Source organism: Carettochelys insculpta, chromosome 5 (genome assembly GCF_033958435.1).
Source record: "Carettochelys insculpta isolate YL-2023 chromosome 5, ASM3395843v1, whole genome shotgun sequence".
In the NCBI taxonomy this organism is placed as follows: domain Eukaryota; kingdom Metazoa; phylum Chordata; order Testudines; family Carettochelyidae; genus Carettochelys; species Carettochelys insculpta.
In genome coordinates, this window is record NC_134141.1 from 46,388,747 (window position 1) to 46,411,615 (window position 22,869).

General features: G+C 41.4%; 1 protein-coding gene across 2 annotated transcripts in view; it reads left to right on the forward strand.

Annotated features, from left to right (window-relative positions):
- Window positions 1-22,869, forward strand: part of SLC12A2 (solute carrier family 12 member 2) — a 114,406-nt gene that overhangs the window by 43,822 nt on the left and 47,715 nt on the right. For both annotated transcript variants that reach the window (XM_074995038.1, XM_074995039.1), the window contains exons 10-11: window positions 8,946-9,097; window positions 19,673-19,780. In XM_074995038.1, the coding sequence (XP_074851139.1) occupies window positions 8,946-9,097; window positions 19,673-19,780 (260 nt within the window). The remainder of the gene's footprint in view (window positions 1-8,945; window positions 9,098-19,672; window positions 19,781-22,869) is intronic.

Genomic DNA, 22,869 nt, shown 5'->3' on the forward strand with positions numbered 1-22,869 from the left:
GTGGATGTTGGGGCTTGGGCTGAAGCTCTGGCTCTGAAACCCATCTCCCTCCTTAGGCTTCAGATTCCAAGCTCCATCCTGATTGAGTCTGAACATGTGCATCACTGTTCTTAGCACCATGCCACAGCTCTGAGCCTGTAGAACTGTGCTCTGAGACTCAGTGGAGTAGGTTTTTAAAAGGGGTATAGGAATACCTTATGGCTCATGTGACGACGAAATTAATTCATGCTTTTTTTTTTTTTTTTCCTTTTAAACTCAGGGCATTTAATACGTGACTTATGATAAAAGAATGTTTTGTTAGTAAAGCCAAGCAATTACAGCAAGAAATGCAAAAATTATGATTGTCTTTGCATGGACCCTTGCCTCAATCTGCATGAGGATGAGTGGTGAATGAGGAAGAGCTTTGTGTAATCAGTTAGGTGATTTCTGTAAAGCCTGCTTGTCTCATCTCATTCACTGTACATCTTCCAACTGCTATGAATGATGCAAGAGGAAAAAAGTGAAAAGTAGCGTTTTGGGAAGGTAAGAGATACAGAACGTAAACTGGCTTCTGTCCCTGTCTTTGCCACAGGCTTTCTATGTATTGTAAGCCAGATCCTTTAAATCAAATACTCACTTTTTGGATAGTCATCCTATCCTGATTGTCAGGAGTGGTAACCATTTGTAGCTAGTAACTTTAGTAGAAAGCATTGGGCCCTATGCGTGCTGAGCATGTCTGAAAAATCAAGCACTTGGTGTAAATTATTGGGCATATGAGTCTTTTTTAAATTTTGGTCTTAACATTTGTCTCGGCTCTGAAGCTGTATGATGGGGATGATACATGTGATGTGTATATCTAGATGTTACAAAAATCCAATTTAGTAATGCGAGGGCAAAGGGGAATGATGTCCCTGGGCCTGGGGCTCTGGCTGCTGCTACTGTAGGAATGTCAGTGGCTGGATTCCTGGCCATTTAAATCTCTGCCAGAGCACTGTGAGTCAGGCTCTTGGTGACTTCCAGGGTTGTCTGGGAGATGAGGGGACGATGCACTGCGCTCTGGGTTACCCTCAGTCCCACCCCTTCTGGGAGCAGGGAGCCAGCCCTCATCTCCACATTTCCCAGGGGGCTGGCAAGTCTATTGGCCTCCCTAGTAACATGTGAGACACTTGGGTACTGTGACTCTTAATGCAGAGAATCATAGGGCTGGAAGGGACCTCAGGAGGTCATTGAGTCCAGCCCCTTGCTTCAAGCAGGATCAACCCCAACTAAGTCATCCCAACCAGGACTTTATCAAGCTGGGACTTAAAACCTCTAGGAAAGGAGATTCCAACACCTCTCTAGGTAATGCATTCTAGTGCTTTGCCCCTGTTTTGGGGAAGTTTTTCCTAATATCCAACCTGCTCCTCTCCCTCTGCAACTTCAGACCATTGCTCCTTGTTTTGCCATCTGTCACCACTGAGAACGGTTTCTCTCCATCCTCTTTAGAGCTCCCCTGCAGAAAATGGAAGGCTGCTATTTAATTGCACCTCACTTTTCTCTTCTGCAAACTAAATAAGCCCAAATTCCTCAGTCTCTCCTCATAGGTCATGTGCTCCAACCCCTTAATAATTTTCGTTGCCCTCCGCTGAACCTGCTCCAGCACATCCACACCCTTTCTGTACTGGGAGGGGCCAAACTGAACACAGTATTCCAGATGTGGCCTCACCAGTGCCAAATAGAAGGGAACAACTTCTCTAGATCTGCTCAAAATGCTCCTTCTAATGCACCCCAATATGCTGTTGCCCTTCTTGGCTACAAGGGCACACTGTTTATTCATATCCAGCCTTTCATCCACCATAACCCCTAGGTTCCTTTCCACTGGACTGCTGCTTAGCCAGTCGGTCCCCAGTCTATAACAATGCTTGGGATTTTTCTGTCCCAAGTGCAGGACTCTACACTTCTTGTTTAACCACATCAGATTTCTTTTGGCCTAATCTTCCAATTTATCCAGGGTCACTCTGGATCCTTTCTCTACCCTCCAATGTATCTACCTCTCCCCCTACCTTGGTATCATCCATGACTTGCTGAGGATGCAGTCCAGTCCCTCATCCAGGTAATTAATGAAGATGTTGAACAACACCGGCCCCAGAACTGAGCCTTGGGGCACTCCCACTTGAAACCCACCGCCATCCACACATTGAGCCATTTACCATTATCCATTGGGCCTGACCGTCAAGCCAGCTTTATATCCATTTTATAGTCAGTGTATCCAATCCATACTTCCTAAACTTATGGGCAAGAATGTTGTGGGAGACTGTATCAAAAGCTTTGCTGAAGTCAATGTGTATCACATCCGCTGACTTCCCCCAGTCCACAGAACCTGTCACCTCGTAGAAGCTATAAGATCGGTCAGGCATGACTTGCCCTTGGTGAATCCACATTGACTACTTTTGATCACTTTTCCCTCTAAGTGCTCCAAAATGTATTCTTTGAGGATCATCACGTCCATTATTTTCACAGGGACTTAGGTAAGCCTGACGGGTCTATAGTTTCCTGGATTGTCCTTCTTTCACTTTTTTTTTTTTTTTTTTTTTTTTTTTTTTTTTTTTTTTAAAGGATGGGCACAACATTTGCCTTTGTCTAATCATCTGGGATCTCTCCTGGTCTCCAAGAGCCTTCAAAGATCATGGCCAAAGGCTTGGCAATGATGTCTGCCAATTCCCTCAGTACACTTGGGTGCATTAAATTCAGACTTATGGATTTCTGTACATCTAGCTTTCTAAGTAATTCTTAACTTGTTCCTTTCCCACTGAGGGCTGCCCTCCACCTTCCCGTAGTACAGTGTCTAGCAAAGTAGTGTGGGATCTGTCCTTGTCTGTGAAGACTGAGGCAAAAAAAAGCATTGAGTATTTCAGCTTTTCTTATATCTGTCACTAGATTACCTCTCTCATCCAGTAATGGCCCCACACTTTCCTTGATAACTCTTATTGTCAACATGCCTGTAAAAACCCTTCTTGGTACCCTTCCCATCCCTTGCCAGCTGCAGTTCCAATTTCACTTTCACTTTCTCCAGGCATATGTTTATACTCCTCCTGAGTCAACTGTCCACATTTCCACTTCTTATACGCATCATTTTTTGAGTTTAAGCTGAGCAAGGATTTCTTTAAGCCAAGCTGGTTGCCTGCCGTATTTGCTTTACTTATTATGCGGTTTGTTCCTGTGCCTTCAGTAAGATGACTTTAAAATACTGACAGTTCTCCTGAACTCTCTTTTCCCTTCATCTTCATTTCCCAAGGGATCCTGCTCGTTAGCTCTCCTAGGGAGTTGAAGACTGATCTTTTGAAATCAAGGGTCTGTATTTTACTGCCTACTTTTCTTCTTTTTGTCAGGATCCTGAAATTTGCCATTTCATGGTTGCTGCCGTCTAGGTTGCCACCCACTTCTATTTTTCCTGCTAGCTCTTCCTTATTTGTGAGCCTCAGGTCAAGTTGTGCATGGCCCCTGGTCAGTTCCATCAGCACTTGTGCCAAGAAGTTATCCCCAGCATTCTCCAAAAGCTTACTTGACTGTCTGTGTGCTGCTGTATTGGTCTCCCAACAGATGTCTGGATGATTAAAATCTCCCATGAGAACCAGGGCCTGTTGTTTGGAAGCTTCACTTAACTGTCTGAAGAAATACTCATCTACCTCATCTCCCTGATCTGGCAGTCTATAGCAGACACTAACTACATCACCTCTGTGGCTTCCACCTCTAAGCTTAACCCAAAGATGTTCAACTGGCTTTTCTCCCTCCTTATACTGAAGCTCTGAGCAATCATACTGCTCCTTCACACAGATGCAACTCCTCTTCCTTTTCTCCCCTGCCTGTCCTTTCTAAACAGCGCTCCAATTATGCGAGTCATCCTACCAAGTCTCTGTTGTTCTAACCTCTTCGTATTTCTTAGACTGTGCTAGGGTCTCTAGTACCTCCTGTTTTTTTCCTAGTCTTCTTGCATTCGTGTACAAGTGCCTTAGAAGTGGCGGCTTGGCCACTTTCTCCTCTTCACCTAGGAATCCTACTTTGTTGTACCCTAGTCCTTTCTCACTTACCTCAGGGCTAGTGTCACCATCCCCCAATAAACCTAGTTTAAAGCCCTCCTCACTGGATTTGCAAGCCTGCCCACAAAGATGGTCTTTCTTCTCTTCGTTAGATGGATCCCATTTCTTCCTAGCAATCCTTGCTCATGAAACAGAGTCCCATGGTCGAAGAAATCAAATCCTTCTCTGTGACATCACCTACACAACCATGCATTTACCTCAGCGATTCGACGTTCCCTAACTGGACCCCTTCCGTCCACAGGGAGGATGGACAAGGATGGAACATGTGCTCCATATTTCTTGATCTTTCTTTGTGGGGATATGTGATCTGCAGTGATCTCACCAAGGTTGCTCTTGGCTGTATCGTTAGTTCCTACATGGAGAAGTAGGAAGGGGATGATTTTTGGAAGAGGCTCTGTAACATCCCAGATTCTAGCTCCTGGTAAGCAGCAAGCTTGCTGGGATTCTAGGTCTGGATGGCAAATGGATGACTCATCCCTCTTAGGAGGGAGTCCTCGACTACCACCACCTGTTGTTGTCTTCTCTTGGGGTGGTGATCGTAGAACCCTCATCCCTAGGACTGCGCATCCCGTGCCTTGCAATCTGTGGAGTCTTCTTCCGATCCGTTCCCTGTGAGGTATCTGCCCCACCTACCTCCACTGTGTCACCTGTGCAGAGAGGCTGAAAGCGGTTGCTTAACTCCACTGGAGTTGGGAAGACCTGAATTGGTTTTCTTCTGTAGGTAATATGCTTCCAGTTCTCTTACTTGTTTTGAACAGCCTGCTGTTCCAGAAGTACTAGATAGTGCCTTCTATCCAGAAGGTCTTCACATTCTCTGATGGACTTGAGGGTTGATATTTGCGCCTCAGGTCCTCTAACCTTCTTTTGCAAAATGGCAACCGGCTTGCACTTGGAACATACCAAAATCTTTCTTTCGTCCAGGAGGAAGACCAACGTGGCACATGCCATGTAGGTCACAACAGCAAACTTCTCAGTAGACAGGTCACCATCCATTATTCCCCTTTCTTTAGAGAGTTCACCTAGATGTTTCTAATGTGCCACCTTGAAGGGCACGAGAGAAACAAACCAATAAGAAAGAGACAACAGGTATGGGGCTCCCTGCTGCAAGGCAAACTCCTGTTTGCTGCTCACCGTTTTTGCTATGGCCGCCTTCTTATAAGGCTGCTGACTGGCGAGGCCCAGCTCAAAGCCTTACCTCCAATTTAATCAGATCTTGAATCCCCACCTGGAACAAAGCACTCCCAATTCATGCCTTGCAAACTTATAAAACTTGCAGATATGCTATCAAACTGCCCCTCTTTGCAAAACAAATGCTCAGACACGCAGACCTGCAACCCACCAGCTCACAACACAGCCTCCCAAAAGCCACACTCGCCTGAGCAATAGAAAGGTCCATTAGATGACAAAACCTATTATAGTCCGTGTAGTGTTTGGATGATATTCAGTAAATAAGGTCATATGTTAATGAGGATGGCAAAAGGAAGTTGAACCCTAGTTGCCTCCTTAGCCAGAACTAGCTATCCAGGTTACTGAATAAAACAGAAGTATTGAGGAAAAAACAGTGTAGCCATATTTTGGAAGAGGTATAGTGCATATATGCCAGGTGGCAGGATAAGGGTTGCATAGGCAATTTTAATTCGATCATTTCTGGACTTTTGAATGCTTGGTGGACTTTTCTGTGGTGCCTATAATTATCATAATTGAGTGCATCACAAGTATTTAATTTGCACAACATCCTTGTGAAATGAAATGTGGTGGTATCCCCATTTTACAGGTATGGAACTGGAGAAGAACGATTAAAGTTGAGAGTATCCACTACTTTTGGGTACACACTTTCAGACACCTGGAACCCAAGTTATCAGCATATGTATCATTAGGTAGTACTTTCATATTCAAGAACAGCTCCATTGACCTCAGTTGCAGCTATGACCACTCAGCACTGCTGTAAGTCTGACACAGGCTAATAAGTTGGGCCTCCTGAAAATGAGGAATACACAGTTAGTGGGTATCTCGTAAAAAGATTTTCGTGTAAGTGGCTTTTCCAGCATCAGATTCTATGGCAGACGCAGGAACAGAATAGAATTTTTGTGGGCAGCAATTCAACTGCCTTGACAATGAGACACTTCTTTCTATTCCTGCCATCCCCTGCCCCTACTTGCCTTTTGCTTCTACAGTGAGTGAATCAGTGGTTTATAAACATGTCTTTTTTTTTTTTTTTTTTAATTATTTAACCCTGAGTGATTCCCAGAATATAGTCCATCTTATGATCTGAATGTAGAAAGGACACTGTGGGGAAAAAACTGTCTTTAATTACATGATCACATAATGCATTCACACCAGGGGCCAACTTCATTTTACCAACACCCTTAATTTTGGCATTTCTTAACCTTTGTGTGCTTGACTTTGCAACCTTTAATGTTCTTTTAATGTAGACTTTGTGTACATACCTAGGCAGACTGGGAAAAGAAGTGCTATCCTGTGACAATCACGTGAACCTTGTTCATCACGGCTGGATCTCTTAAATCCACCACACAGACTGTGGTACTTAAGCGAACTGAGTAGCCGATAGCAAAAGTGTGTTGTTCTCTATGTGGACTAGCCCTAGCAGGAGGTGCACATACATGCATACGCACACATACACTCTCTCTCTGCCAGTGGCTTGTAGGTGTTTGCTGACAGAAGGGAAATGGTGGGTGAAGAACCATGGGTTCCATGCCATCCTCTGGAGATGAAGCTGTAGTAGTCCTAAGCCACCCTTCTCTGTATCTTCCATGGTGGTGTTGGCTTTTCCCTATTTCTAGCTCCTCATTCCAGTCTCCTTCTATGTACCTAACCAGTTTGAGTCTTTAGGCTTTTTGTCGCAGCCTCCCCACAACTCACAAACAATTTCTTCTTGTCCCATTCTGTTGTGGCTCTTGCCATCACTTCATGTCAATCAGGCAGTTTTTTCCTTTGGGCTGCGTGGGAGTCAGCAGACTTAAGTAACAAGAATGCAGTAGACAGTCTCCCCTGTGTCAGTTCTGGTACACAGCCCATACTTGCAAGAATGGGGGAGGTCCTTCTTCACCCTAGTCATTGAGCATGCCCAATGCAAATTAAATCTTCTGGAAATTCAGCTGTAAACATCTACTGGGTCTTTACTGGAAATTCACTTCTTAAAAGGATTTTAATATGATGAACTTTGTTTGCATTTTCCTTGGGACAGCAAAAGTGGCTCTGATTTGGGGGGGGGGGGGGGGGGGCAGAAAAAGGCCCCCTGCTGCCAGAGTTTGAGGCCTTAATCTAAAGTTTTGGGAGCTTCAGAGCTTTCCAAAGTGAAGATAAGTGAAAGTGTTAATATGGGTTAAACAGTGAATTTCTCACTAATCTCATTCTCAAACTAAGCATTGTGGTTAACCTCTTCCAAAAATGTTAGCCTGAGTTGGATAGTTGACATGGAAAATTTCAGCCCAAATGGTTAAAGTTCTTGGCAGTTTTTTATAAGCTGCTGAAAACAGTGATTTTAATAAGAAATGTCATTTAATCTTAACATGCAATGCTAACTGTCCCATCTATATGTCAAGGTTCACTGAATTTAGAGCTGTTTGTAGCTGAATGTTATTTTTGTGAATATTGTATATAATATAAAACACTTAAATATTATTACAGGGAAAAAAAAAGCTGGGCATTATTTTACCTATTTAAATATCATTCTGGTAACTTTCAGAGGTAATATTTCCTTTTCAGAGGAGATGCTATCTAAGCCATCAGGTATCATGCGCTGTTCTTTTAATTCTGAAAATATTGTTGTCATTCTTTCTTTGAAGAAACCTGATCTGGAGATCAGCAAAGGCTAGGAGAATTCCCTTAATTCAGTGTTTGAAACTTCTAATTAAAGAAATTTTGTTTTTCCTTAAATACTAGATACCACTGGCCATTATCGAAGCTCCAAGACACAGGGTGATCCCAGTTGGGGAGCCCCAGTGGCCACAGGCACAGAGCTGCTGCTGTCCCTGGGCAGGGAACCTTGGCGATTGGGGTGCAGAGCTACCACTATGTTGGTTGCAGAGCTACTGCTGGGGTGGAGGAGGGGTAGGGCTGATCACTCTTCTGTTTGTTAAGGAAAACTGGCTTCTGTGCTATTCTTGGCATGCATGTTTGGGGTTGCTGGCCCCTGGGCTATACCAAAGCAATCAGTAGGTGGTTTTTTCCCACTCAGTGGGCCTCCCCTTTACTAGTCTGTTAAAATAGTACTTTAGAACACTTTATTTTCCAGAAAAGGGAATCAATGAATTAGAAATGTAGTCAGAAAGATTTGAATGCTTGTGCAAAATGTGACTGTGCCATCATAATGTGAAAACTAAAGGATGTAGAACAGCAGAGGTGAAACCAGTCCCAAATCTGATGTTGTATATACTACCAGTTGTAAATAAAAAGTTGCCCAAGGAGTTGACATGTACAGCACAGCGAAAAACATGGGAATTTTAAAATTGCTGATTTTTTTTTTTTTTTTTTTTTTTAAATCTAACTTTTGTCTGTGTTTGTCACTGCTTAACTTGATTTATGGATCAAGTAACTTTCATAGAATTTCTCTGCTTATTATATGCAGCCAACGAAAGCAGATTGCAGTAGCTTACATGAATGTAGTACAAAGCATTTTAAATGTGTAAAACAATGTAAGTGCTTTGTATTGATATTGTTAAAATGTTACATAATAAGTAATGCATGATGTTTATCTTTACTTTTGCAGCCAAGCAAATGAAGCATAGGTGTGTTTGTTAAATATCAGGTGTAACTTAAAGGGAAAGCTGTTGTTTTGTAATGCTATATTATAAAATACTTGACAGTTTTTCTTTTAAGACCATTTAACTGCTGCTGGACAAACTTTGTTTTTCTTTGGGTCCACACTAGGTGCTTGTGTTGTTCGGGATGCCACAGGAAACATCAATAGCACTATGATTACTGAACTGACAAATTGCACTACTGCTGCATGCAAGTTAAATTTTGACTTCTCATCTTGTCAGAAGACACAGTGTCACTATGGTCTACTGAATAACTTCCAGGTGAGAGGTGCTTTCAGACTTGACAGAACATCAGTTAAATTGTTTTTGTTTTGAAAGGGGGGTATTTAACTATACCAAATCTGTGAAATAAACCTACATTAAAATATAGCCCATTTATTGTAAATGTAGGCTAGTATGGAATGTTTATTATTTGCGAAACAAGTCTTTTTCTATAAAACACTTGTCTTAAATGTTTCATTTGTTTCTGAAAGGGTTTCTTTAGTGAGGCATTTTCACTATTGTATACAGAAAATCAAGTTACATTTGTTAAAGAATTTTACTTTTCTCTCCAGATATTGTAATTGTAGTAGATGTCTGATCTTGACATGAGCAAATTGTGTGAGTGGTAGGTTGCAGAATGTTCTGAGCCATTTAAGCATCCTCATAGCAGGAAGCTGTTTGCAACCTAAGGAGGCATTTGCAATCATTAATTTTGTTGATTATCGCTTGCTTTTTATCTTGGTTCAATTTAAGTTATAACTTTTATTGGGCTGCTGATATTCCCAGGATATGTTTGAGTTCAGGGGAAAAGTGGGGAAAAAAAAATTAACCAGGTTGAAAAATAATTCATCATATCACCATTTGTCAAAGGGAGCCCATTATGCTGAAATTTAGCATGAGAGTTTCAGGCTAGTTCCTTGCTTCCTCCTCCTTATACACACACTAGTTTTTGTGACTTTACATTTTTTTCTTATTTTTTGCTATATTTATTTCTCTCCCTTTGTGTGTTTTTTGTAAAAGAAACCCATGAGAAGGTGAAACTCACTCTATGAAGGGTACAGTGGCTTGCCTAGATAAGGAAAATTTGACCAACATAACTATTTCAGAGTAATGTCCCTGCATGAACACACTATTCTGCAATAAGTTACTTTTAAAAAAAAAAAAAAATTCCTTGTGTGAGTAGAGTAGTTGTTTTTGAACAAATTCACTTTGCTTTATTCCAGAACATTGTCTACATGATGAACTATTTTGGAAAAGTATTTGTATGCCAAACAATTTGAACTTTCAAGTGATCTTATTAAAATGAGTATGCAGGTCAACTTCCCAAAGTAAATAATTTCTAAGCAAAACAAAGTGCTATATGAATGCACACAATTAAAAATACGAGCAACTTTCATTGTGCTAATCTGTTTCAGACTGTAATTTTATTGTAAGCTATTTTTCAGACAGAAATGTTATTTAAAATTTAAATTAATAGGCAAGTTTAAAATTTGTTTTAAAAAGGACACCATCGAAAAGACCTGATATATATATAAAACTGTTTGTAAAATCTTACCTATAACATCAGGTCTACTCTAGTTTGCTCTATACCAATTTTTTTTGTTCATTGGAAATCTTGCTAAAATATTTTCTGGTATTAAAAAGAGTTGGACTTTTATAAATAAATGAGACCCACAAGTTGGGTGAGGTAATAATACCTTTTATTAGATCAGTTTATGTTGGTTAGAGGGGCAAGCTTTCAAGCTAACACAGAGCTCTTCTTCAGTGACAGGAAATGTACACCCGGTGCCTTGCTCTCCCTTCTTCCTCATGACTGAAAGACTGTTAATGGATCATTTCACTTTGAATAGTTCATTGAAAAGATGTGTTCGCTGCTTATGCTAAACAATCTGTTCCACCTTGTATTTGGCTGCGACTCACTGTGTGCATTCCCAGTCTCGAAGAAGAGCTCTGTATAATCTCAAAAGCTTGTGTTTGACCAATGTGAGTTGGTCCAATAAAAGATATTACTTCGCCCACTTTGTCCCTCTAGCATCCTGGGATCTACATGGCTACAGCACAGATTAAATGCCTCCCAGTTACTTAGAATTAAAATTTATGAAAAGAAGTCAACCTCAAGGCAGTCAAGAGACATGTAACCTGTGTGAAATGTCACAAGCAATGTGTATCTAAGTATAGGAAATTCATGGCCTGTGTAAAGTCCACATGATAGCCAGACTTCATCTCTGGAGTCACAAATGGTATTTTCTTTTTATATAAGTATGTATTGCATCCTAAAGCCTGTTAGAGTAATACCAGTGTTACAAAGTCAAGCACTCGGAAGTTAGGGAATTACTGCATTAAAAAATCTTGTGCAACTTTAAGGCCATGTGTACACTTGTCCAAAATTTCGAAAGGGCCATGCTAATGGCCAAATTGGAGAATACTAATGAATGGAATGAGTACTTAGCACCTCATTAGCGTGCTGCCAGCCGTGGCACTTCGAAAGTGCTGCGTTTCAATTGAGCGCAGCTTGGCTACACGGAGCCATTTTTTTGAAGGGACCCCACAAATGTTGGAATCCCCTTATTCCTATCTGTGATATCAGAGAATGGGTAGATGATATAGTGGATTGTTGCGGAGCTAGTCTACAGCTGGTAGGAATAAGGAGATTTCGGTGTTTGTGGGGTCCTTTTGAAAAGGGCCCCATGTAGCCAAGCCGCATGCAATGGAAATGTGGCACTTGTGAAGTGCTGTAACTGGCAGCATGCTAATGAGGCATGGAATATTCATTTCAGTACCTCATTAGTATTCTCTGATTTGGCCATTAGCATGGCCCTTTCGAAATTTTGGACAAGTGTAGACACGGCCTAAATTGTTGTCATCAACAATAATTATGGGCTCAGTGCCCATTGGTGTCTGATGCCTCCCTCACTGTTTCCTTCCATCTTTCCCTGCTCAGAGTGGAGTGGCTTAGTTTCTGTAGAGTAGCTCCGTACCAGTCCACTATATTATCTACCCATTCTCTGTGGGGTTTGCCTCTCTTTGAACCATCCATTATGCCAAACACCAGGGTCTTAATTTTTCATTCGTCGCTCATTCTGCAGATATGCCCGAATATCTGTAACTTCCGTTGTGTAACATTCTGCAGTAGGTTCTCATTTGGCTGTATCTTCCGATGTAATTCTTTGCTGGTGAACTTTTGCATCCATCCTATTCTCAGATCTTTCAATACTTCCTTTTGAGTGCCAACATCCTTCTTTTCAAATCTTCTGTTATCACCCGTGTCTCATGTCCATACAGCATGCTGCTGAATACACGTGCTTTTAAAGATGCTCAGCTTGGTTGTGAAGCCAATCACTTTGCTTTTCCAGATCTTATCCATAGTCTTCAAACTTGCTCTTGGTTTCGCTATTTTCTTCTCACAGTCTAGATCATGTTCCTTCTCTACTGTTTCTCATTCAATCCTGTCTACACTGATCTTCCTTCCCATTTCCTTTTCTCAAAATATCATTTTGTTTTTATTTTATCCATGTTCGTAATCAGTCTCTGCCACCTCCCTTCCTTGTTCAGCAACTGCACCATTCTCGCTAGCTTCTCTTCATGTTCTTCAATGAAAAAATGTCATCTGCGAACCTCAAGTTGTTGATTCTCAACCCGTGCACATATATCGCGTCTACCTCTTCCTTGATCTTATCGGTTGCTCTCTAGGTGCGTGATGGAGACACTCGGCATTATTGGATCTCCTGGTCTTGTACCTCCACTCAATCTAAATCAACTTCCCAACTCTCTGCACATTCTCACCGCTGTCCCTGCTTTGATGCTGATACCCTTCAATAACCATATCAATCTGCTATCCACTCTGAACAACTAGCAACACTGCCAGCCATTTTCTGATCTATATTGTCAAATGCCTTCTGAAAAACAATGAATCAATTGTAGACGTTCTTGCTCTTTTGTTGAGCTTTCTCCACTATTAATCTTAGTGCAAATATCTGCTGTATGGCACTTCTAGCTTTCCTGAATCTCACTTGCTTGTCCACTAGATGTTCTATCTGCAATCTCAGTCTCTCCATCAGTAACATCATCAGCACCTTGACTAGGTGACTTCTTAGGGCAATTGTTCTGTAGTTCTTGCACTCCAGTGCACTTCCTTTCTTGTGTATTGTCACTAGCATGGATCTTGTCCATTCCTTAGATGCCTTCCCTTCTTTCTGTGCTACATTACATAGTGTATTTCCTGAATCATACTTTTTCTGCTGTATTTGATCACCTTTCCTGTGATCTTATCATTTTCAGGGCTTTTGTTGTTCTTCAGTTGTTTCACTGCTCTTCTCCTTCCTGCGTTGAAATACTGGTCTCGCTCTCCATGCTCGCTGGAGACATCTCTTTCAGCTCTTCAGTGAGTCCTTCTGGGAAACTTGGGTCCAGCTGTGCATCGTACAGATCGGTGCAATATCTCATCCATCGCTGCACAACCTTTTTCTTGTTCGTGAACATCTCGTTGTTCTCGTCTTTGTTCGCCATCTTCTTCGGTTGTCACTTCCTGTTAATATTCCTGATCATCTTCTACACTTCCCTAGTCTTACACTTGCTGTAATACCTCTCTATATCTTCACACTGCTCCTCCTAAGCATTTTGCCTTATCCTTTCTGGCTGCTTTCCTTACCTCCATTGCCTTTCGCTCTGTATTGCTGTTCCACCTTCTCAGAAACATCCCTTCTGATCTTTAATGATTTTCTTCTCTTAGACTAATTTAAGTGTCTTTTGTATAATCCACTTCTTATTGATCTTCCCTTCTGGAACAGTCTGCTCAGTTGCCTCTTCTATCGCCGTGGCTATCCCTTTGACGCACTCGGGTTTTCCTCTGTGCCCACATCTTCTCTGTGAGTGCTGCTCTGTATGCATTCCCTACTGCTTCCTTGCCGAGTCTCTTCTTTTCTTAATCTCTCTCTTATACTTCCTTTTGAATTTCATCTTGATGTTCTGCAGTCACTAGACTGTGGTCTGAGTCTATGTTCGCTCCTTGGAAAGTTTGGCACTGCTGTACTGATGTTATCCATTTTCTTTTTATCAAGATGCTATCTATCATATTTTTGGACTTCCCATCATTTGATCGCCATGTCCACTTCCTACAGTCCTTTTGTTGGAATCTCATGTTGCAGATCACTGCCTCATACTCCATACCAAGCTCTAGTCTTTTCTTGTCTCATTCGTTTCTTTCTCTGTATCCAAACCTTCCTCTCTCCCAGCCTTCGTTATCTGTTCTGACCTTCGCGTAAATTGGCAGAATGCAGCACTTTTTTCAACAGCCATATCCCGCTCCCCATGAGGCATAATGCCTCTGTTAACAGAGATCTGTGTATATGAAGCTGGTCTGAATGTTCTTGGAGGCCCTCTGACAGTCAGGGCTTCTGGAACAGTGGGTAGCTTTTGTCTGGCATGCTTCTGGTTTATCGTTTTGCCAATAGAGCGGCTGGGCCATCTGGCTACTCTCTATCAACAGAGCAGATAGTTCTTGTGAGATGCTTGGCAGTTTGGCTGCAACTTTGTTGTCAGAGGTTTTATTGTAAGATATCTTCCAACAAAAACTTCTGTTGACAAATTCCTGTGATCTAGGCGTAGCCTGAAGTATTAATCATGTCTTCATTGCCCCTTTGGAGTCCACAGAAATGCCTTTCGTATAAGTTGCTTAGAAATAATATCAGTTAATTAGGTGTTTATTCAGAGTAATTTTGTTTGTCAGTCTTCTCCATTAAATACATCTTTTTAACTTTTGCGTATTAAAATTAATTGCTCTGGACCTTCAGGGAGTTGGTGGTATGGGGTCTTCAGGAGTCAGGGCAGGGCTGTGGGGGGTGGGGCTCAAGGTGGGAGGCCAGGGGTCTGGGAGGGATACCAGAGTCAGGTTTGCAGGTTGAGCTGGGGCAGGTGAGTGGCCATGCACACTGTCCTCTGGCTTGTCCACAGGGCTGGCCTGGGGACAGGGGATACACACCCTGCCTGCTGTCCCCTTCCTGGGAGCAGGGGAGGAATGCCAGTGCTTCCTGGATCCACCCTGGCCAAGGGGTGGGAGAAGCTTTGCAGGCTGAGAAGAGGTTCCCTAGGCCTGGCTGGAGTGGTGGGGGCTACCAGGCAACATGGGCAGTAACAACCAGAGCCACTCATTGCATTCCTGGTATGGCCATCCCTTTGTGGCATTGGATAGAATGACTCTCCCTGCTACCAGATTCCTCCCTTTCCAAGTGCCTAATGATGCAATAAGAAAATCAATGAACTGCTAATATCAGAAGTCATTTTAATGTTTGTGACTTCTGCCATCCTTATCAGAAAACATAATGAAGTTTCATGAGTGACATTTGATTTTTTTTAATAAAACCACAATATTTCTTATTCTAGAAACTTGCATCTGTACCTCCTCTGTTCTCTAACCCATTTGCTGCAATATTGATTCCATCAACTTTGTTTTCCACACACACTAATGCCTAAATTCCATTTTCTGAGATTAAGTGATAATTTGTGTTCTAAAATTAGGTTTTTCTAATTTTATAACAGTTAATGTCTTCCAAAGCAAATAATGACACTTGCAATAATCTTATGAATTGTGGGAGTATGGCAGATTCATTATTTATTAATCTAATTACCTTTGAACTTCATTAACATAGCTATATTAACATGTTCATTTATTAAAATACACATAATGCATGAAGATATTTCTCTTGGTTTCATTTTTTCTCCTTAAAAATAGACCATTATGGGGTGTTTCTCATGTTCATTGTAAATTGTCAATGTAAAAACAATTGGTACACTTGGACACGCGGTGTTAGTGCTGAAACAGATTTCCTTATTCTCCTTCACTACCCCTCTGCTCAGTAAAGTCGGGGTAAAGCTTCTGGGATGAAAGCAGTATTCATTCAGTACAAGTTATGCATGATCTCATTCTGACGTTGAGATTGTGTTTGAAAGTACAAATGTTTGGTTTCGCCAACTGACTGAAAATGCCAGTCAGATTTTCAAGATGTTGTGAAAGGTATAATTGTCTGTCTGTCTCTTCTGCCAGTCCTAGTGTGTCTTATGAACAGAACAGCAGTGCCAGTGTTAAGTTGTAATTGTTTCCAAATATGCAGTTTCACATCTTAGTTTTCGTAGGCATTGTTGTATGACAGTAAGAGAGAACATACAACAGAGAAAAGGTCCTGACTTTTGTATACATTGTCACTTTATACATTTTTGGGCTGTCGTGCTTGAGTAAAACTTTTAAAATAGCGTATTTGTAACAATTAACAAGTTTCAAAAGAGCTTATTAAAATCTTTGTATTGGAGAGAACAGTTGGAATGAAATTAGCTGTTTGATATGTCTCATATAGATGTATTGTATGAGCCACTGTAAAAAATGAAATATATGAATGAACTCCAGTAGAAAAGCTGTCATGTTTACCAAATTGTGGTTATATATTGAAGAATAACTTGAGACCTCAGCTACAATATGGAAATTTTATATATATTCCTCTACAAATTATAATCTTCCCATGTTAACACTGAAGTATTTCTAACTATAGGCAGACTTAATTTCTATGACCTACTAATTGAAAATATTCTTTATCTGAGATTGTAAACAATATACTAACTCTGGTAGTGAGCTCTCTCTAATGTTGATGCTTCATCTATTAAACCTAGATTGAAATGTCAAGTTTAAAAGGTAGACCACATACTGCTATTGGGTACAGACTAATTGTTGTCAATAAGTCTATTTAATCAATCATATTGTATAGCTTGTCCAATTAACAAACAATTCAGACTCAAAAAGCATCCATCTATGTTGAAAGTATATTAAGCTTGAAGTTTGTTTTTTAGATGGTACCAACATATTTTGTGTTTTTTCACATTTTACTAATTTCTGTTCCATAGCAAATACTATGGAGTTTTACCTTTGCTATCTTTTTGTGCTTTTATCTTTGTGCTGTAATAACTATCATATTTTTATTTTAATCTGATTAGCATTTGCTTAACTGAAAAGAAGTTCTGGTATTGTCCGAGGCTGTCTGTATGCTAGAGTTTTGTAGACAAAACCTGGGTTTTGTTGTGAGAACTCATGGACCATCTACGCACCAAAGGCTGTGTCTACACTACAAAATAACTTCAAAGTTGCTAACTTCACAGGAATGGAGTAAGGACTTCGAAGTTGGGCTCCCTTACTTCGAAGTTTACTTTGAAGTAAGGGAAAACCGTGTGTAGATGCTCTGCAGGCTACTTCGAAGTTCCTAGTATAGACACACACATGTGTTTTGTGGAAAGAAACTGTTGACAGTAAAAGCTGTGTAGATGCTCCAGGAAGCCCTTGTGTTGATAGCTTGGATCAAAAGATCAATCTGTTTTTATGTGTAACCAGGATCTGTTAACAAGAGTTTTGTCAGAGCATCTTTTCCAACAGTAACTTCTATAGGCAGATGCTTCTGTGTAGATGTAGCCGTAGTCTTAGGTAATATCCCAGAAGTGTTTCCTTACTCACCTACTTGTTTAGATGCTGAAGTTTTTTGTTATATATACCTACTTTTACCATTCTAGGATATAAGGTTCTTCATAGTTAGCGTTCTAGCTAAAGTGACTACGAAGCAGAGAGGACTGTATGCTCTTTGGTCTCTTGATGAAATTCCAGGCTTCATGTTTTTGGGGATTTTTGGATGTCGTTCTTTCCTGTAAATATAATCTCTGCTTGGTCGTCTTCTGCTTTTGTATCTAGCCCTATTTCTGTAAAGAAAGATGGAACATTTGAAAGACAAACAGGAGAATTAATTAGAAGCACTTAAAGTGCAAATCTTTAACAATGAGGGTTATTAATCATTAGAAAACTGCAACAAAGGTGGTGGTGGATTCTTGATCACTGGCAGCTTTTAAACCAAGTTTGGATGTTTTTTAAATGCTTTAGTTTCAGGCAAGAATTCTGTCGAGAGTTCTATGCTCTTCATACAGGAGAGCAAATTAGATGGTCACAATGGTCCTTTCTGGTCTTAGAATCTATTAAATAAATGGTCATAAGAAAATATTGGACTACTCACAGAGATTGCATGGTCCTGGGAGAACTATTTTTGTCTCTGTCAGCATGGACTTTCCATACCACTCCCTTTTGTGGTGTAATGACTAAAGCACTGGGATTTGCTGAAGCTCTAATGCACATCAGCAACAGGGAGTGCATCTCATGGCCACTGCAGCACGGTTGTTTTGTTCAGTAAACTATTTTAAATCCAGTGACATTAGGCTTTCTCTTTTTTTTTTTTTTTTTTTTTTTTCTTCTCTTCTCTTCCTTCCCATCTCCACTAAATAAGAGACCCAGGGCCTTAGGAAATCAAATCTTTAGGGATTTGTTTTTTTTTTCCTTCTCTGTTCTTCTTTCTCTGTAGATAGGGGAACACTGAACTTAAAACTTTCTCCTCCATCCAGGTCTGTAAGTACCATACGTTTACATTTAAGGCTTTTTCTGAAAGTTCCACTTGGTTTTATCTCTCAGGCCACAAGTGAAGATATAATCCTTTTTGGCCCTCAGATTTCTCTGTAATTTTTGACTTTTTCTGTTGGCCTCTCATATGAGTGGGGATGCGTGTGGGGGAGACTTTTGTGCCTAATTGCTTGCTACATAGGGTTGCTAACAGACCTGTATTATAAATTAATTTATAATTCATTTTAAAAATTGCTTCCCTCATCCTAAATCACTTCTCATTATTTCAATCACTGACCTCATAGGTCTCCTCTGTGTTATGATGGCACATGGTGTTGCAACACCACGCACATTTGGCCCAACTTCCCCTCTATCATGTCTGTCCTGCATTTTTGAAAAACTATGTTGGCAACACTAGTTTCATAAAACTTAGCTACTATGACAACTTGATTTCGTTCACATATAGCATCTTGGCCCTTCCTTGCTTTTTAGTGTCTCTTCTGTGCTTGCAAAATGTCTGATCCTCTAGCCTTTGGAGGAAAATGCTGTTGTGTCAAAGGGGCAGGTATCCTTCCACAAACCACAGAAGCTTCAAGAAGCTGGTGGGGTGGGGGGAAGGATCAGAGGTAAGCCTCCTGAGAAGGACGGGATAATTTCCATGAAGAAGAGGCAATGGAAACAGCTTCCATATAGATTGGTGTTTTTTTTTTTTTTTTTAAGAGCTTCAGTCTCCAGGAGGCCAACAAGCTTTGAAAGTCTAAAATCTGAGACTGATATTAGGGAGAGCTTTTAGCAATGTCACTGCCTCTTCTTTTGCATTTTAAGTATCAGAAATGGGATCTGTTTGCAAGAAATTACTGTGCCTTAAGCTACACTTTGTAAATACTGAATTTTGTCAAAACAACCAAAATACTTCTGTTCAGCCTGCATTCTCTTTTGATTTGATTTATTGCTTTTATGTTACAGGAAAATGAATTTTCCTAAGCCCATTTATGAAACTTTTTGATACACTTAAAATTGGTAGTTGTGCTGTATTTGTTTGCAAATTTTTGCAGCTAAATTTGGCCCACCAGATTCTCTAGATGCAGAGTTTAGACTTGGATTAACAGAACAGAAAAAGGGCTAGCCGTCTGCTCTAAGAAACTGTATGTGTGACTTGAGAAAATTCAAGAAGGATTTAAAAAAAAGCCACCATTTATTGTCCTGAACCATTATCCTTACCATTTACCATTCAAGGTATTTGAAAAGATCCAAGAATTGTAGAAGTAAAAGAAAATTTGGTAGACAGTGTTGAGTGAATGCTGTTCTAATGATGTTGAACTGAAACATTTGTCTACAGAATTCTAGTTAATTTTTATTTAAGTAATTGTTTTATTTAGAGGCATATTTTTTTCAGTCCATTCTGTTAAGAACATTTAAAAATGCTTATGTCCTCCTTTCAGGTAATGAGTATGGTATCAGGATTTGCACCACTGATTTCTGCTGGCATCTTTTCAGCCACCCTTTCTTCTGCATTGGCATCTTTAGTGAGTGCACCTAAGATTTTTCAGGTAAGCATATGTAATGTTCCATAACAAAAGAACATGAAACCACTTTAAACTGAAATATTGGGAATAGTGAGCTTTGTATATGGTGTTCTGGCTTATTTTGCCAGAGATATGCCCATTGATTCTCAGTTGTTCTAATTGAAAACAGACAGCAATGGTTCCAATGTTTCAAGTGGAACAAGGTAGGTGTAAATTTCAAATATGCTGTATTGATATAAGGTCCTTTACTTACCTTATATATAGCCTATAGAGATGAGATTCTGTAGTGTTTTCACCAAACTGACTCCAGGCCTAAACCAAAGAGGCTCAGCCAAGTTTTCCTGAATGAGTGGATTCAATAATTGTATTTAATCTAAATCTGGAATCCTGGATAAAGAAGGGGATCTTCCTGTACTGAATACCACCTCTGGCCTTCATGACAGGCCAGTTGAGCCATAGAAATCCTGCCTCTTCTAGTGATTTCACATCTGTGTGTTTTGAAAAGCAAGGTAAACTGTTATATGGTTGCAACCAAAGATATTAATGTGGTTTGATTTGGAATTTAAAAAAGGGAAAAATATTGCTACAGTGAGATCTTATGCAAATTTGTGGTGCTTCAGCTGATCCTACATAACCTCTTCCATCTCTGCATAAAGGCTTTATAAAGTTTTAAATTTTAAAGACAAATTGGAAAGCTTTAGTCTGCCAAAGATTTCAGACCAGAGTTGCATACTCTGCAGTAAAAAGTGATAACTGTGTTAAAAAGTTATGCTTGTATTTAGTTTACTGTTTAAGGTGGCAATATTCCTGGCAGTCCTTGTATTGAGGCCATGGCTTGAATTGGTTTATAGGTTGTTGCTTGTTTGTGTGGGTTCTCTAGGATCGAACTAAAGAAATGTTGCTTGGCAATATGGAATAGTTTATTCCATTCTCTGCTGTGCCTTTTCTGTGCATAGAGAAGCTGATGGTTTGATGCCTTTTAGTGACCACTACATTAATTTTTAATGCTATTAGTAATGGCATATCCTCCAAATCTACTGGTGGTTCCTTTTCGAAGTTTATGCTCTGCAGTTGGTTTCAATTCAGAATGCTTAAAAATAGGGTAACTTTGTGGTCAGTAAATCATTTTTCCCAGGGAACTTTCATACCAAACACTCAATAAGACTGTGAAATAGCTACTTGATACTTAATTGCTGTAGCTAAAAGGTCCTGTTTTGGTACACATTTTCCGCCCTCATTTGTGGCATTGAGCTATGTAATGAAGGGCGCTGCTTTTCATAGTTAGATAATGCTCCATCTATCTCTGTGCATGTTCGTTGAATAACTGCAGTTTCTTCTTCGAGATTGCTCCTGTGTGCTCCAAACTGGGAGTGCACTGGCCCATGACTGGTTGTTGTAAAGCTTTTTGCCCTAGCCAGTAGCCATTGAGTCAGAGTGGCGCACCTGGAGTGGTACTGATATGGCAACCAATATATGTACTGTCCTACCCCTGCCCATCAGTTCCTTCTCACCATGCTGTGGGTTCCTGGAGCGCTCGCGCGCGCTCTCTCTCTCTAGTTATTAGCTGGTAGCCTTTGTTTATAACGTAAATAGTTTGTAGTTAGTTGTAAATAGCTCATAGTGTTTAGTAGTTACTGATCTATTGTTATGAAAGCCGAGGAAGGAGTTTCTTCCTCTCTTGGCACTGGGGATGCCTCTCTCTCCATGTTTTTAAAAACTACTGTGGATGCCCAAAAGTGGTGCACATCAGACTTGCCTGAGCTGTGTGGGTGAGGGGCATCTTGGAGATCATTGCTCCATTTGCAAACTTTTAAATGCAGGAGTCTGAAAGACAGAGCACAGCGACTTAAAGTCCTGCTCGTGGAGGTGCCCATGCAACCGGACGTGTCACCAGTGGGGACTTTTGTAGTGCAGCCTCCATCATTACAGAGCGCACCAGCGCTGTTGTTGAGGTCAGCGACATGCACAGGCACCTAGTGCTCCAAAGTGCCATGAGAGCCAGTCCCTGGTAACTTGGAAGAAAAAGAGGCATGATGGGGTCTGATCCCCTTTTGGGGGCAGGGATATTCCTAAGGCGTCTGCTCCACTACACCATTGACTTAGAGCATGGGGTGTGTACGTCAACACTGGCATGAGGCAGGAGTCCGTGTTCCCCGGACGGCCTTCAACACCAGAGGCATTTAGTGTGGTGTAGGGCTTACTACAGATCACGGTGCTGGGCCCATCACCACCGGAGCAAAGTACGCCTGTGTGTGAGGTGCTTCCCATGGTGCTGATGCCAACCTAGGCTGTCATGCAGGTCCCTTCTCTTTTGACATCATAACTGTCTTTTCTGGTGCCAGAGCGGTTTTAACAGCCTAGAGCACCGATGACAGCTCTATTTCGCACACCTTATTCAGCAGCAGTGGCACAGGCGCCAGTCCAGCAGGGGTCAGTGCAGGCACCAGGATCTCTGGCACCAACACAGTCTTCTACATCGGCGTCGCCGTTGGAATCAGACTCCTATCACTCCAGTGCGGCGTGGAGTGGGAGCACGTGGACTTCCTACAGTAGCCATCGTGGGCACTCGAGCCAATACTTGGATGATGACAGGTGCCCGCTGGCTGTACAGAGAGCAACGCAGTGGCCTTTTTGGGCCCTTTGGGTGTTTCATGAATGCAGGGGCAGGCCGTAGGACTCCTGTCTAGGGTGCTGGGAGCCTGCCAGGTCCATGCTCGGTGCTATCAGTGTCACTGGGCTTGCCTCCACCGGAACAGCTGCAGGATCCGCCCTGCAGGTTGGAGGCTTCCTCATCCATGCCTGTGGCATCACTGATCTCAGTATTGTTGGCAATGGGGGGTGGGGAGACACTGTCTCATCATTATGGGCACCGCCTTCATCAATTCCAGGGCCCCGGCATAGTTATTGCATAGCTATTGCCTGCACTGTTGCCCCAGGTGCCAAGCCAGGTCCCGTTTCTAGATGTGACCTTGGTGCAGTCTGCCCCTGTGCCAAGTGTTTTACCATTGGCATCAGGCACTGTCTCACAGGTACCACAGGCGGTATCTGGACCTCAAGTGGGGGACTTGGGCCTGCCAGTTTTACCCTTACAAAATGGTATGGTGGGCATTTTC